The 13,581-nt window shown below is 36.8% G+C and overlaps 1 protein-coding gene and 2 long non-coding RNA genes across 3 annotated transcripts; 2 read left to right on the top strand and 1 right to left on the bottom strand.

Moving 5' to 3' along the window:
* Window positions 1-231: 231 nt before the first annotated feature.
* LOC126828187 (uncharacterized) lies at window positions 232-2,515 on the bottom strand. The gene is made up of 3 exons (XR_007682936.2): window positions 1,950-2,515; window positions 1,316-1,466; window positions 232-996 (listed from the first exon to the last, which is right to left on the bottom strand). It is a non-coding gene; the product is annotated as an uncharacterized LOC126828187 (long non-coding RNA).
* A 1,458-nt stretch (window positions 2,516-3,973) lies between these two features.
* On the top strand, window positions 3,974-6,300 carry LOC126828134 (uncharacterized). Its single transcript, XR_007682905.2, has 3 exons — window positions 3,974-4,781; window positions 5,265-5,396; window positions 5,716-6,300. It is a non-coding gene; the product is annotated as an uncharacterized LOC126828134 (long non-coding RNA).
* Window positions 6,301-9,106: 2,806 nt separating this feature from the next.
* On the top strand, window positions 9,107-10,134 carry LOC130013557 (caveolin-1-like). The gene is made up of 2 exons (XM_056102225.1): window positions 9,107-9,163; window positions 9,808-10,134. The coding sequence occupies exons 1-2, from the start codon at window positions 9,107-9,109 to the stop codon at window positions 10,132-10,134; spliced, it is 384 nt and encodes a 127-aa protein (XP_055958200.1).
* The last annotated feature ends 3,447 nt before the right edge of the window (window positions 10,135-13,581 follow it).

Here is a 13,581-nt window from a genome sequence, read left to right on the forward strand (position 1 = left end):
TTATTTTGTTTGTTGGATCTCAAGGGCCTGTTAGGGTTGGTTGTTGGATGTTTGCTCAGAAATTATCGCTTGTATGGAACATGCTAGAGTCGATTTGTAGCATATTCTAGCCAGGGGATATGTTTGACAGTAGTTGAGTGATATGCTTTTGAAATAATGGAGATCAGTAGCACTTTATAAGCATTGAACCACATGATTTTTTTCCACTAAGATAAACATTCTAAACCCACATACATGTTCCCTTTCAATTAGCCACTACAGTATTTTTACAACTGTACATGTAGCTGTGAACTACTATTTCGGATATGATTAATGGTCAAATTACAAACATACATGTAGATATAAGTTAAAAAAAATAATTGTGTATCTGGGCTGGAATGAAGGGAAAGGTTAGAAAACAGGATGAACAGTTGTGAAATTATTTATTAAAGTGAAACAATCATTGAAAATCAAAATTAAACAGTTACTCTGCACATCAAATGTCATCAAAGTTAATCTTCATTATCATCATCACTGTCACTAAATGTATTAACATCAAATTCGGTCTCTTTAACAGTTTTTTTTTCATTTTCACATTGACTACACATGCACAGGTCTGTACAAGAAAGGGGGGTTGGGATGGCCTAGAGTGCCGCGCTTCGACCTCTAGCTGGTCGGTCACCTCTGGCTTGTGGCTGTGGCTTTGATCCCAGGTGTGAGCGTATGTGGCATGGAGATAGAGGCGTCTTCTCAACCTCGTGGGTTTCCTCCGGGCACTCCGGTTTCCTCTCACTGCTAAAGACCCATACGCGCAAGCGAATTATTGAAATAAAATTGAAACCGTATGTTAGTCCCAAAATGACCTAGTTTGTGTTGAGTGGACGTTAAACCCCATTTCTCTCTCTCTCTCTCTGTACAAGACAACTTTGCTGGCCATTTATGATTCTTTCTCTTATGACATCTTCACAGAATATATTGTATGTGGTTTAATATTCGACGGAGGGCTAGTCATCTTTGCTGAAAAATATAAATAAACATATACATGTACACAATTAAAACAAAATTCTGGAGCTTGGTTTACTCTCATTAATTTCGTACAACAGAGGAAAAAGACACTTACACAGGGGTTAACATCTTATTTTCATGCAGAAACCAGCTAATGAAGACAGGAAGGCATTAGCAGTACAAGGACAGATAGAGAGGAGAATTGCGGTTTAACGTCCACTGGACAAAAACATAGTAATTTCAGGACTCACCCATGGTTCAGTTTTATTTGAATAATACCAGTGGCAAGAAGGCGGAGAATACAAATAAAAAAAACATCACAAATATTTACCTTTCTGATAACTGTCTAAGAAATTCAGTACATGTATATTGCCTATAACATTTTTGGTGATATCTGACCTCAATGGCCACACAATCTTGCCCTCTGATATGCCTTAAAATATCTTCATCCTCTTTCAATTCAGCAGCTTTCAACAGTTGGCCTACAAACAAATTTGCAAACAAATTATACACCATATAGCGTTGAATGTTGTTTGTGCTCAAGGGTGGGGGAGGGAATGTCACTTTGAGGCCTACATGTACATGTACCTGGCTGGTCAACTCTGGCATGCGGTTTAGTTCAGATCCTTTGTGTGAGCGGAAATGGTCTAGAGACAGATCGTCTTAGCAAGGCACCTACAAGTGGGCCAAGAAAATAAAAAACAAGTTAACTTCTCTATGTTTCATCCCTTGTGCAAGCAAATGTGCAACACTTTAACCAATGACTGTGCCAAATCAACAAATGGGGTAAAGGGCTTTACTGGCTAGCTTCATAACAATTTTACAGTGATTGCAGTAGCACTTCTGATTCCATTTACAACAAAAACAACAACACAATAATTAAAAACTGTAGGATGAATATATTTAATATTTATTAGTAATAATTATAAATTTAGTAAGTAACATAATATTAACATTAGGCCTACCTGAGCCTGTTTGGGTCTGAGTCTGTGTTAATACATCCTTCTTCCTATTATCTCCAACAGTGACAAATCTGTCACGTTTTTTACATATAATACACACAACAGGCAGCACCGATTTACTCTTTCTTTTTGCTTCAGGAGCGTAATTTGTTTGGAGAGCTAGGTCCCAGATCGTCTACACTCCCGCTATTCCCTGGTTGGATTGTAGCCGGGGATTTTAATTTTTCTTTATCTATACGATTACGGGCAGACCCAATTCGGAATTTGTCTGTAAAAGGCCTGTAGCATGTTGGGTGAAATCCAGTATCTTTTGGCGCGTCGATAAATTCCTTGTTTGATTATATCACCCGAAGTCGCCTGTTCAACTATCCATTTCGCTCGCCCATCAAGTTTTAGCCATTCATGGGCACATTCACAGAATTTATCCCAGCGAGATTTTGTAAATAATTGTTCTCGTTCCTTTCTAAATCCTTGGTAATGAATAATACAGCGTAAATTTGATTTACGTTACGACAAAGTCTAACACTGTAAGTACCAAATAGTCATACGAGATATGTGCATCTCATCAAATTCAGCTTATACCATACCCACAATAATGTTACGGAGTCAGTGAGTTCAAGTTAGACAATACGCTGACCTTCCACTGACCATGCTTATAATATAAAATCTGTCAATGACAGCTGATTCATTGTTTAGTTTTTTATATGATATATTTAATATCAATAATATATGTATATGCATGCTTTATTTTACTTTACACGACCTCTAAAAATGCCCCAAATCGTAAAAATACGACTTTTTGGATTTCGATCTCCTTTTTTCGGCTACCCCGGACATTTTCAAAAAATGATACAATGATTTCACACAACAGGCCAGCTATTAGCCTCTCGATTGACAAGAGTTTCATCGCCCTCCATTCATTATAACCAATGTCATCGTGCCCTAAAGAATCAACAAATCAGCTTGCTTATCTCTGCTTACCCTAGGCAAAAAATGCTCATCTTTGAACTCAATCATGACATTGACCTAGTGAACGCCTACACCAAGTTTGCACATTCTAGCTTAATTAGAAGGAGAGTTCTTGTGTTCCAAAGTCCCGGCCCTTCAAATTGCTTCTATTTTTCATTTTCAATTCAAAATGGTGACCATCACGTGACCGAAATCAAAATTCTGATCCGATAGATTTTTAGGCATTCCTTCAAGGATTCCGAAAATATGACGCCCGAGTCTGTAAGTAAAATAGCAAAAAAGCCTTTTTGATTTTTCACGTTTAAAGATGGTGACACTTCCGGTTCTATCAACAAACTCCATATTTTGTGTACGAATCAGTAATTACTTGTCTAGTATCAAATTTTTTTTTTAGGTCATTCTGACCTATATTTCGACGATTTTTTTGAAAACTTTGATCCTTAATTTCACCAAGGGGAGATAATTTAGAAAATTTCCAAGGACATCATTCAAGTCGCATTGGCAAGATCTACTAACATTCTAAATTTCACGAAAATCGCACAACTATTAAAGAAGTTGTCAAATTGGTAATAACTTCCGGTTCGAAATGACAGCGACGAATTTTCGAAATGCCAAAATCCGAAATTGCAGATTTGAAGTAAATGTTTCAAGATACTCAAAGAAAAAAGAATTAGTAAAATAGGTCAAATAGTCACAAAGTTACAGCATTGTAGGTCAAATGCATTCCTTCGTAAAATTCGGTGATTTCGGATTCGTAAAACGTTTTGAAAATATATTTAATCAACAGCCACCACCCATTTTTGAGGGGATAGGTAAAAGTTTCAGAACGATCCTATGGTTAGATTCTGAGAAATCCGATTTGTGGACAAAACACAAAAAAAAAATAACAATAATAATCTTAACAGAAACAATAAGCTTTCATATGTAATATGAAAGCTTAAAAAGAGTATCTGGTCTTACAGCTAATCTGGGATTATTTCGTCTGAGATAAGGAACAGTGGAGGGGGGGGGGGGAATGGTGGCAAAAAAAAAATAACTTAAATAGAATGAAAGATATGATTAAAATAAATTGGATAGAGTCAGGTAAGAATAGTAGTAGGCATAAGGTTCAAATAAAGCATAGTATATTTATAAATACATTTTATAATTCTTTATTTCAAATCCATTAAGGGTGATATAAATTTATTCGTCCGGGATTTATTTGACTCGCGCTGTTATAAAGCGTAGGGAAATAACTGGTGATTGGTCACCATGGGCCAATCAGGAGCTCGTATTGTGAACTGCTGACCCGACCTTGAAAGTTGTAAACAACAACACACATGTGTAATGGCTGCGCCCATGAAAGAACGTGAATCGACTGATATTTCATCAAATTTACGCTGTATTATTCATTACCAAGGATTTAGAAAGGAACGAGAACAATTATTTACAAAATCTCGCTGGGATAAATTCCGTGAATGTGCCCATGAATGGCTAAAACTTGATGGGCGAGCGAAATGGATAGCTGAACAGGCGACTTCGGGTGATATAATCAAACAAGGAACTTATCGACGCGCCAAAAGATACTGGATTTCACCCAACATGCTACAGGCCTTTTACAGACAAATTCCGAATTGGGTCTGCCCGTAATCGTATAGATAAAGAAAAATTAAAATCCCCGGCTACAATCCAACCAGGGAATAGCGGGAGTGTAGACGATCTGGGACCTAGCTCTCCAAACAAATTACGCTCCTGAAGCAAAAAGAAAGAGTAAATCGGTGCTGCCTGTTGTGTGTATTATATGTAAAAAACGTGACAGATTTGTCACTGTTGGAGAAAATAGGAAGAAGGATGTATTAACACAGACTCAGACCCAAACAGGCTCAGGTAGGCCTAATGTTAATATTATGTTACTTACTAAATTTATAATTATTACTAATAAATATTAAATATATTCATCCTACAGTTTTTAATTATTGTGTTGTTGTTTTTGTTGTAAATGGAATCAGAAGTGCTACTGCAATCACTGTAAAATTGTTATGAAGCTAGCCAGTAAAGCCCTTTACCCCATTTGTTGATTTGGCACAGTCATTGGTTAAAGTGTTGCACATTTGCTTGCACAAGGGATGAAACATAGAGAAGTTAACTTGTTTTTTATTTTCTTGGCCCACTTGTAGGTGCCTTGCTAAGACGATCTGTCTCTAGACCATTTCCGCTCACACAAAGGATCTGAACTAAACCGCATGCCAGAGTTGACCAGCCAGGTACATGTACATGTAGGCCTCAAAGTGACATTCCCTCCCCCACCCTTGAGCACAAACAACATTCAACGCTATATGGTGTATACTTTGTTTGCAAATTTGTTTGTAGGCCAACTGTTGAAAGCTGCTGAATTGAAAGGCATATCAGAGGGCAAGATTGTGTGGCCATTGAGGTCAGATATCACCAAAAATGTTATAGGCAATATACATGTACTGAATTTCTTAGACAGTTATCAGAAAGGTAAATATTTGTGATGTTTTTTTTATTTGTACTCTCCGCCTTCTTGCCACTGGTATTATTCAAATAAAACTGAACCATGGGTGAGTCCTGAAATTACTATGTTTTTGTCCAGTGGACGTTAAACCGCAATTCTCCTCTCTATCTCTCCTTGTACTGCTAATGCCTTCCTGTCTTCATTAGCTGGTTTCTGCATGAAAATAAGATGTTAACCCCTGTGTAAGTGTCTTTTTCCTCTGTTGTACGAAATTAATGAGAGTAAACCAAGCTCCAGAATTTTGTTTTAATTGTGTACATGTATATGTTTATTTATATTTTTCAGCAAAGATGACTAGCCCTCCGTCGAATATTAAACCACATACAATATATTCTGTGAAGATGTCATAAGAGAAAGAATCATAAATGGCCAGCAAAGTTGTCTTGTACAGAGAGAGAGAAATGGGGTTTAACGTCCACTCAACACAAACTAGGTCATTTTGGGACTAACATACGGTTTCAATTTTATTTCAATAATTCGCTTGCGCGTATGGGTCTTTAGCAGTGAGAGGAAACCGGAGTGCCCGGAGGAAACCCACGAGGTTGAGAAGACGCCTCTATCTCCATGCCACATACGCTCACACCTGGGATCAAAGCCACAGCCACAAGCCAGAGGTGACCGACCAGCTAGAGGTCGAAGCGCGGCACTCTAGGCCATCCCAACCCCCCTTTCTTGTACAGACCTGTGCATGTGTAGTCAATGTGAAAATGAAAAAAAAACTGTTAAAGAGACCGAATTTGATGTTAATACATTTAGTGACAGTGATGATGATAATGAAGATTAACTTTGATGACATTTGATGTGCAGAGTAACTGTTTAATTTTGATTTTCAATGATTGTTTCACTTTAATAAATAATTTCACAACTGTTCATCCTGTTTTCTAACCTTTCCCTTCATTCCAGCCCAGATACACAATTATTTTTTTTAACTTATATCTACATGTATGTTTGTAATTTGACCATTAATCATATCCGAAATAGTAGTTCACAGCTACATGTACAGTTGTAAAAATACTGTAGTGGCTAATTGAAAGGGAACATGTATGTGGGTTTAGAATGTTTATCTTAGTGGAAAAAAATCATGTGGTTCAATGCTTATAAAGTGCTACTGATCTCCATTATTTCAAAAGCATATCACCCAACTACTGTCAAACATATCCCCTGGCTAGAATATGCTACAAATCGGCTCTAGCATGTTCCATACAAGCGATAATTTCTGAGCAAACATCCAACAACCAACCCTAACAGGCCCTTGAGATCCAACAAACAAAATAATTATTGGGCTTGTTTGCCCACACCTGGTCTTATGATTCATACAAGACCTGATAGTCTATCAATTACAGGCATTTGACAGAAAGGGAGATAATTCTTTTTTTACCGTTAATGGATTTCCACAATTCTTTATTCACCCATGACATTTGTGTTTTGAGCATTTTTATTTACATCAAAATCTGTCCAATAAACTGTTCATTGCCAAGGATGAAGGCATGAGGTGTTTTACCAACTATTTAATTTTATGTCAACTTCAGAATTGTTAGTACACAAATAGCATTTATTTGACAATTTTGACGAATTTCATCTGGCCCTAAATCAATAAATTGCAAACATTTTGCTTGGAACTCCCAGATTTTGTCTTCCTGGCATCATAAGCTTTCCAAAAATGTATAGTTTTTCTTTTATGGAAGACCGTGTAGCGGAGTTGTGTTTCTAAGCTAGCTAGAAATTTTGGCTGCAGGCCTACACCTCCCAAGCTAAATTTCCCTCATGTCATCCTGTATAGCAAATGCATATGCCTGTCTTAATTAACCCAGTACTAAACACAATTTACTTGTTTAATTTTTCCAGCATTTTTCAGGATAGCTGATGGGATGCGGGTCAAGTTATGCCACTTGTCTATTTAATTATTTACCAGTGAAAAATCGAATTAACTTCACCAAATTTTTACTCATTATAATGATTTTTTTTTTTCTGTTCATATTATTTCTATGACATGTGACAGTGACTGTGAATATGAAAGCTTTAATATCTGCTTAGCAGATCTAGTTATTATTAATTTTGCTCAATCACTAATTAATGACAAACTAGGGTTGTTATAGTGTTCATACAAACTGGTAGGCGTAACAGATAAACGATTTGATTATATTTTTGTCCTTTTTATACTTTCTAGAACCAGCATATTCTGCCCAGCTCCTTACAGCTGCCACATCACAGTATACATTTGCTGTCACCTATATAGACGTCTATTCTCATGCCGTTGACGGATACGGGTAAATAGGGCGTAGTTTAATTTGTTTATAACTAGTTACAACATTTTGACAGTAAAATATGTTGTCATATAAATGCAATGCCTTTTGTCCATGTGAACAGCATGTACTGTTATTATCTTATCTAGGATATGAATTAAAAGATGTTGTTTTGATATTTTGACGTGGCAGATAATGCCGCTCGCGTAATTTAAATATATTGACCATTACTCGTTGTACTTTTGCACACGGGTTTGGTAACCTTTTGCCCCGGCCCTCCTGAGTTACCGTGCTTTCATCAAGTTGTCTTAGGCTTCTGTAGACCAGGTCAGAATTAGTACTCAAGATACATATAAATGGTGACGAATGTTGTCCACGTGACTAGAATCTTCGATAACGCTTATTCGTATATTCACATATCTAATGCTGGGTTCCCACTTTCGTGCGATGCATTCTGATACGTTTCGATACGATTAACACGACTTCTACGGCCGACCTCATTATAATAAGGCCTGATAGGATTACCACGATTACTCCATGATGAAAACCACGATTTCAATCGTAGCACGAATCGTGATAGTGGGAACCTGGTATTACAGCTTTGCTTAAGTAGTTGCGTTTTGTCTCCTAGACTGTCTTCTATTTAATAGCTTCTGAAATCTAAACACAGCGTATCACTGTTTAGCCACAGGTGTAGTACACGAAGCAGATGGTGCTTTCTAGAACCCTGATATCGAGAGAGAGAAATGTGGTTTAACGTCACTCGTCACAAACTAGGTTATTTACGAGACTAAAATATGGTTCAATTTTATTTCAATAATTCGCTTGCGCGTAGCAGTTGGAGGAAACCGGGGAAACCGGCGAAAACCCACGAGGTTGGACAGGCGACCCTACTCCTTGTCACGTACAAGGACTCAATAACAGACCTTATGATACAACGCACACGCGCTAACCGTACGACCATCCAACTCCTCGTTAAAGTCAAAGAACCGGTAGTACTACATAATGACCCGGACGTAATGACTTTATAAATTGAGCCATATTTTAGTAACGAAATGAACCAGTTTGTTTTGAGTGGACTTTATACCAAATTTCTCTACCTCTGTATTTCTTAAACACTAACCTAGTAGTCAAGCTTGAATTACTGACATTATTTTTCTACAGATTAACGCGTTAATGGGATTAGTGGCAACAGGATTCTAAACGACATTTAGTTGCTTCGTTAGCTAACTGTAGATAAGGTAATCGCTTATTGTTTATCCATTGGTCGTTGTTATTGACACTAAACTGAAAGTAGAATTGTGGTAGTTATGGCGATGTTTGTATCACGTGATCTAATGACTATAGGGTATATATTAAGAGAGCATTATTAAAATAACATCATATATCTTAGTTTTACCTTCTCTTATCAACAACTACAAAATTTTACCAAAATGGCTGATTTAGATATGGTTAACAGAGATCCCAATAACATCAACGATTTCGTTGGGGTAAGTTTTGTTTCATGAAATTTTAAAATTCGTAATTTAAGTATTTAGTTTGAAAAAAAGATACCTAATAACATCTACTGGATATATAAACTAGGTAGCTAATCAGGGGGGGGGGGGGGGCAATCTTGCCTTGTGTCCGTGGTGCGTTTGGGTAGCATCTAGTCTTTGGGTAGTATAAAAAAAAACCAAGATCCCATATACACTTTGGCGTACACGTAGACCAAACCTTCACAGGTGGATTTCAAAATATCAGTACACTGTAGCGCTGCAGCCCGGGAAAACTCCCCGGGCTGTGCAAAAAAAAAATATAATACCCGGTTAAACCTCATTTAATTTCTAAATGAAATATTGCATCAAAATGGTAAGAGATACAGGAGATATAATAATATCTTGTGGAATCAATTCTAGATGTTGATCAATTGAGGAAAGGTGTTCATTAATAGATCAGATTAATCTGTCTTGTTGAGCGTTCCTTAACAGATCAGAATAATCTACCTTAATCCGTTTGTCAGTGTAGGTTATCCATTTACTCAATCAATGACACATTTCTTCGGATATATTTCCGTGTGCGCTTTTAAGATTATCTAAATTATTGTATTGTTTATTCTTGTCAAACTAATTCATCAGTATTTCGTGTTTTCTAGGTTCAATTTGAAGATGTTTTAGCTGAACCTGAGGGGGCTCACAGTATAGATTGTGTCTGGAAAGCCTCCTTCTTCTGTTTCAATATATGGAAAAATTTCTTCTATAAACTAGCCACCTTGTGTTGTGGTATGTGTATTGCTGCTGAATGGGGATGTGAATTTGCTAGAATAGCCTTTACCCACGTGTGGTTCGTCACTCCGTTATTCAAAGTTCTGGAGATTAATTGTGGCTGTTTACAGAAATTCTGGGCCTTGTGTGTCCATTGCTGTTGTGATCCATGCTGTGAGGCGTTTGGACTGATATTTGGTGCGTTTAGGAAAGATTAATAAAAACGGATGCCTTCCGGTCAGCTGAATACGAAACGAAATCTTTCCAAAACCATAGTATTACAAATTATTTGATTAGTTGATTACTGTTATTCAATCATTCGCCCTGTGGAAGAATGTTTTCTATAAACTCGCCACCTTGTTTTCTGGTATATATTGCTGCTGAATGGGGATGTAAATTTGCTAGAATAGCCTTTACCCATATTTGGTTGACTCCGTTATTCAAAGTTTTGGCGATTAATTGTTGATGTTTACAGAAATTCTGGGCCTTGTGTGTCCATTGTTGTTATGACCCATGTTGTGAGGCGTTCGGCTTGTTAGTCGGAGCCTTTAGGAAAGATTAAGGGAAAGTAAAAACACCTCATTTACTGTTACTCCTCAAGTTAGACATATTAATTTTCGACAAACTTTCGTGTTTTTACATTTATAGTGTATATAACATTTAATATCTATGACGGTATATAGTTTTATATACAAAACCCAAAGCAATTCTGTGATCAATTTGTTGATAGTTTTTTGTTTTATTGAAATAAGGACATTAAAAAAAAAAATGCAATATAATATTTGTATATGTAGTAAGAAATATAATAATTTATTGATCCTTAAAAGGACATTAAGAAATTTTTGTATATAAGATTTGTATATGTATATTAAGAAATATAATAATTTCTATCGACTTCAGCTAATCTGTGATATTTTGTAAATAGAAGCTTGATGTTTCAGTGGAAATTGTGTTTTTTGTTTTGTTGTTTTTTTGTCCTTATTTATTCTATTTAAAAGCATGAACGATATTGAAGTTTTATAAATACTTTGTTCGGACAATTATTTGTTGTAACTTGTGAAAGTATTGGAGTATTTATCTATTGCAGAGTTTTGTACATACAACTTTTTATTGTTAAAGTGAATATGGCTCTATTTTCTGGAACCTTGTGAAATTGAAAATTGTTCTAAGGCACATATTACTGTAATATGAATGTATTATAAAGTGATAGATATTCAATTTTTGAAGAAATTGATTGAGGAAATTGAGGGTATGCGCGCTATTATTTACAATTATTTAACACCTGGACGTTTTTTTTTATACGAATCAGATTTATAAACAATGTACCACAGACGAGACTGTGTATTATGGAGATATAATTATTTTATGCTGTTATTCCTGTAAAATCTATGTTTGCATCATCCAAACTTGACTGCGATGTTGTTAATAAAAATTAATTTATTGTTGAAGAAATTGTAACTGCGTGTCTATTATATGCCGCATATCCTATGTTGTTGTTTAACGTCCGCTTCCACCGAGGGTGATATCGCAGAGAAGTTTCTTATTTTTATTATATTAGCGCATGCCCAGCGGTCATGACTGTGAGACAAAATTGAGAAGGCGCCCCTATCTCCAAACCGCGTACGCGCAAACCAGGGAACGGCTCGAAGCACGGCACCCTAGACCACTAGCCCCCGCCTCCCACCATAACTTATGAGTAAATAATATGTCCTTTATGCGCCCGTAGACAGAACGGAAACCCGGGATTCGTCGAGTGCATGTAAAAGGACCATCAAGGAAGCGTGGAACTAAGGGCTAAATTATCCCCCTAGCACTGTGTGTTAGTCTCAAAATAACCGAAGTATAGTGTTAACGAGACGTTAAACATCATTCATACACTTTTCACCCGTTCTATTCCGAAAGTGCTCAGGAAGACGGACATACAGAAAAGATTATGTATTTCAATAAACTGACAAATTAGCATATTTCAGGATGGATTGGTTAAATCTATTTAGTTAAAGATGCATTATGTAAGATTTAGATAAAAGCTGACAGTTCTCGCTATAAAAGTTAAAACATAGATAATGAAAAGAGAATATGTTGAAATTTTCAGTCAAATTATTTCATTCTGAGCCGAATTATCGCCTTTAGAAGAACAGAGTGTCACTGCCACCTTTCTATAGATAATAAACACTGTCTCGATTATCCATTTTTGAATTAAATAATATACTGTCAGTCGTATTTAAATCTGTTGTAAATCTCGAGCATCCGATGGCATCGAGGGTTGATTATGGTCTTAGCAAGTTAATAAATGTCTAATTAATGGTTTATATAACATTTAAGGCCTACAGATTAATGCCTCGTTGATAAGTAGTGTGGTCTTGTTAATCTTTAGGCTATCAGCCTAGATAATTCTTAATTTTCGCGATCGTCAGCATTTTAACATTTACGCTCCGGTGATTACGGCAATTCACCAGTGATATATATAGATGAGCTAACGCTTTCCTAACGGCCGCTTCTGTGAAAGTGATATCGCCAACAATACTTTAGCAGTTAACCGTAAACAATAATATACACTGTTGTATTCTAGTGAATAATATCTGGTGTCATGTTCCAAGTATCTGTGACAGAGAGATTGGTCCAAAGCCTACCTCCTTCTGGTTACGCAAGAATCATTTTGTCCATGTAGAGGACGTGCCCAAACCATATTTAATCCGTGTGAAAAATGCAGGATGACCCGGTTTTAATTCTGTCTTTCACGTTTTACATTTTTGGATTGAGTTTTTTTTTTGGGAGGGTGGGGGGTGGTTGGCCTGCGTCTCGTGGCGTCTAGCTGTGCTCAGACTGGGATATTGAAGACGGGCATACGCCATACAGTTGGACTTATTACGTCATGTACAAAATGAAACGAAATGGGGTTTAACGTCCTATTCCGAATGGGCTATTGAAGACGGCCATACCCTATACAGTGTGCTAAGAGGCAAATTTTACCCGGGCAGCGACAATATGGCGGCATGGTCTACTCTTATATCGAATTCCAACTACCAAAAGATCTTTTACGTACACGCCAATGTATAAACGGGACCTTGGCTTTTTTCCTCCAAAGCGAACGACTACACAGCTGTCCTTGTCAGGCCCTACGCCCTGCACCAGTGACAAAGGGGAATCATGCAGTTTCTCAGCTAATGTAGTGATCGAACATGTGACCTCCATCTCCGGGCCCCTGGACAAGTGTCCCAGTTGACCCCCCCCCCTGCCGACTCTGACCTCCAGGCTAGCAAGCCAGCGTCTTACTCACATAGCCACCGTGGATTCCCAGCATGTTAGACGCAAAATAGATAAATGTAAATATGCCTGGTATAAATTTGTAGATTAATTATTTATTTTCTCAAAATAAAACTTTTGCGTTCAAGAGTAAATGATTTTTGGTATTATTTAAGTAATTTAATTAGAATTGCAATAGTAGAAACAAGCCAACAGCGAGGCTAATGTCCCATGCCGAAATCTCAAAATAAATAGATGACAAAAATAAATTAATCGCGCATTTGTCTCTTTCATTAGTATCGAGCACTCAATTGGGTTATATATACTTAGTCTAAGTATAATATTTTCACGATTAAATCCAGTCAAGGTTTTGAGGTACATAAGTTTCACCACTCTCTAGAAGTTAGAATCAAAGTTATCTT

This window comes from Patella vulgata, chromosome 7 (assembly GCF_932274485.2).
Source record: "Patella vulgata chromosome 7, xgPatVulg1.2, whole genome shotgun sequence".
Taxonomy (NCBI): Eukaryota; Metazoa; Mollusca; class Gastropoda; family Patellidae; genus Patella; species Patella vulgata.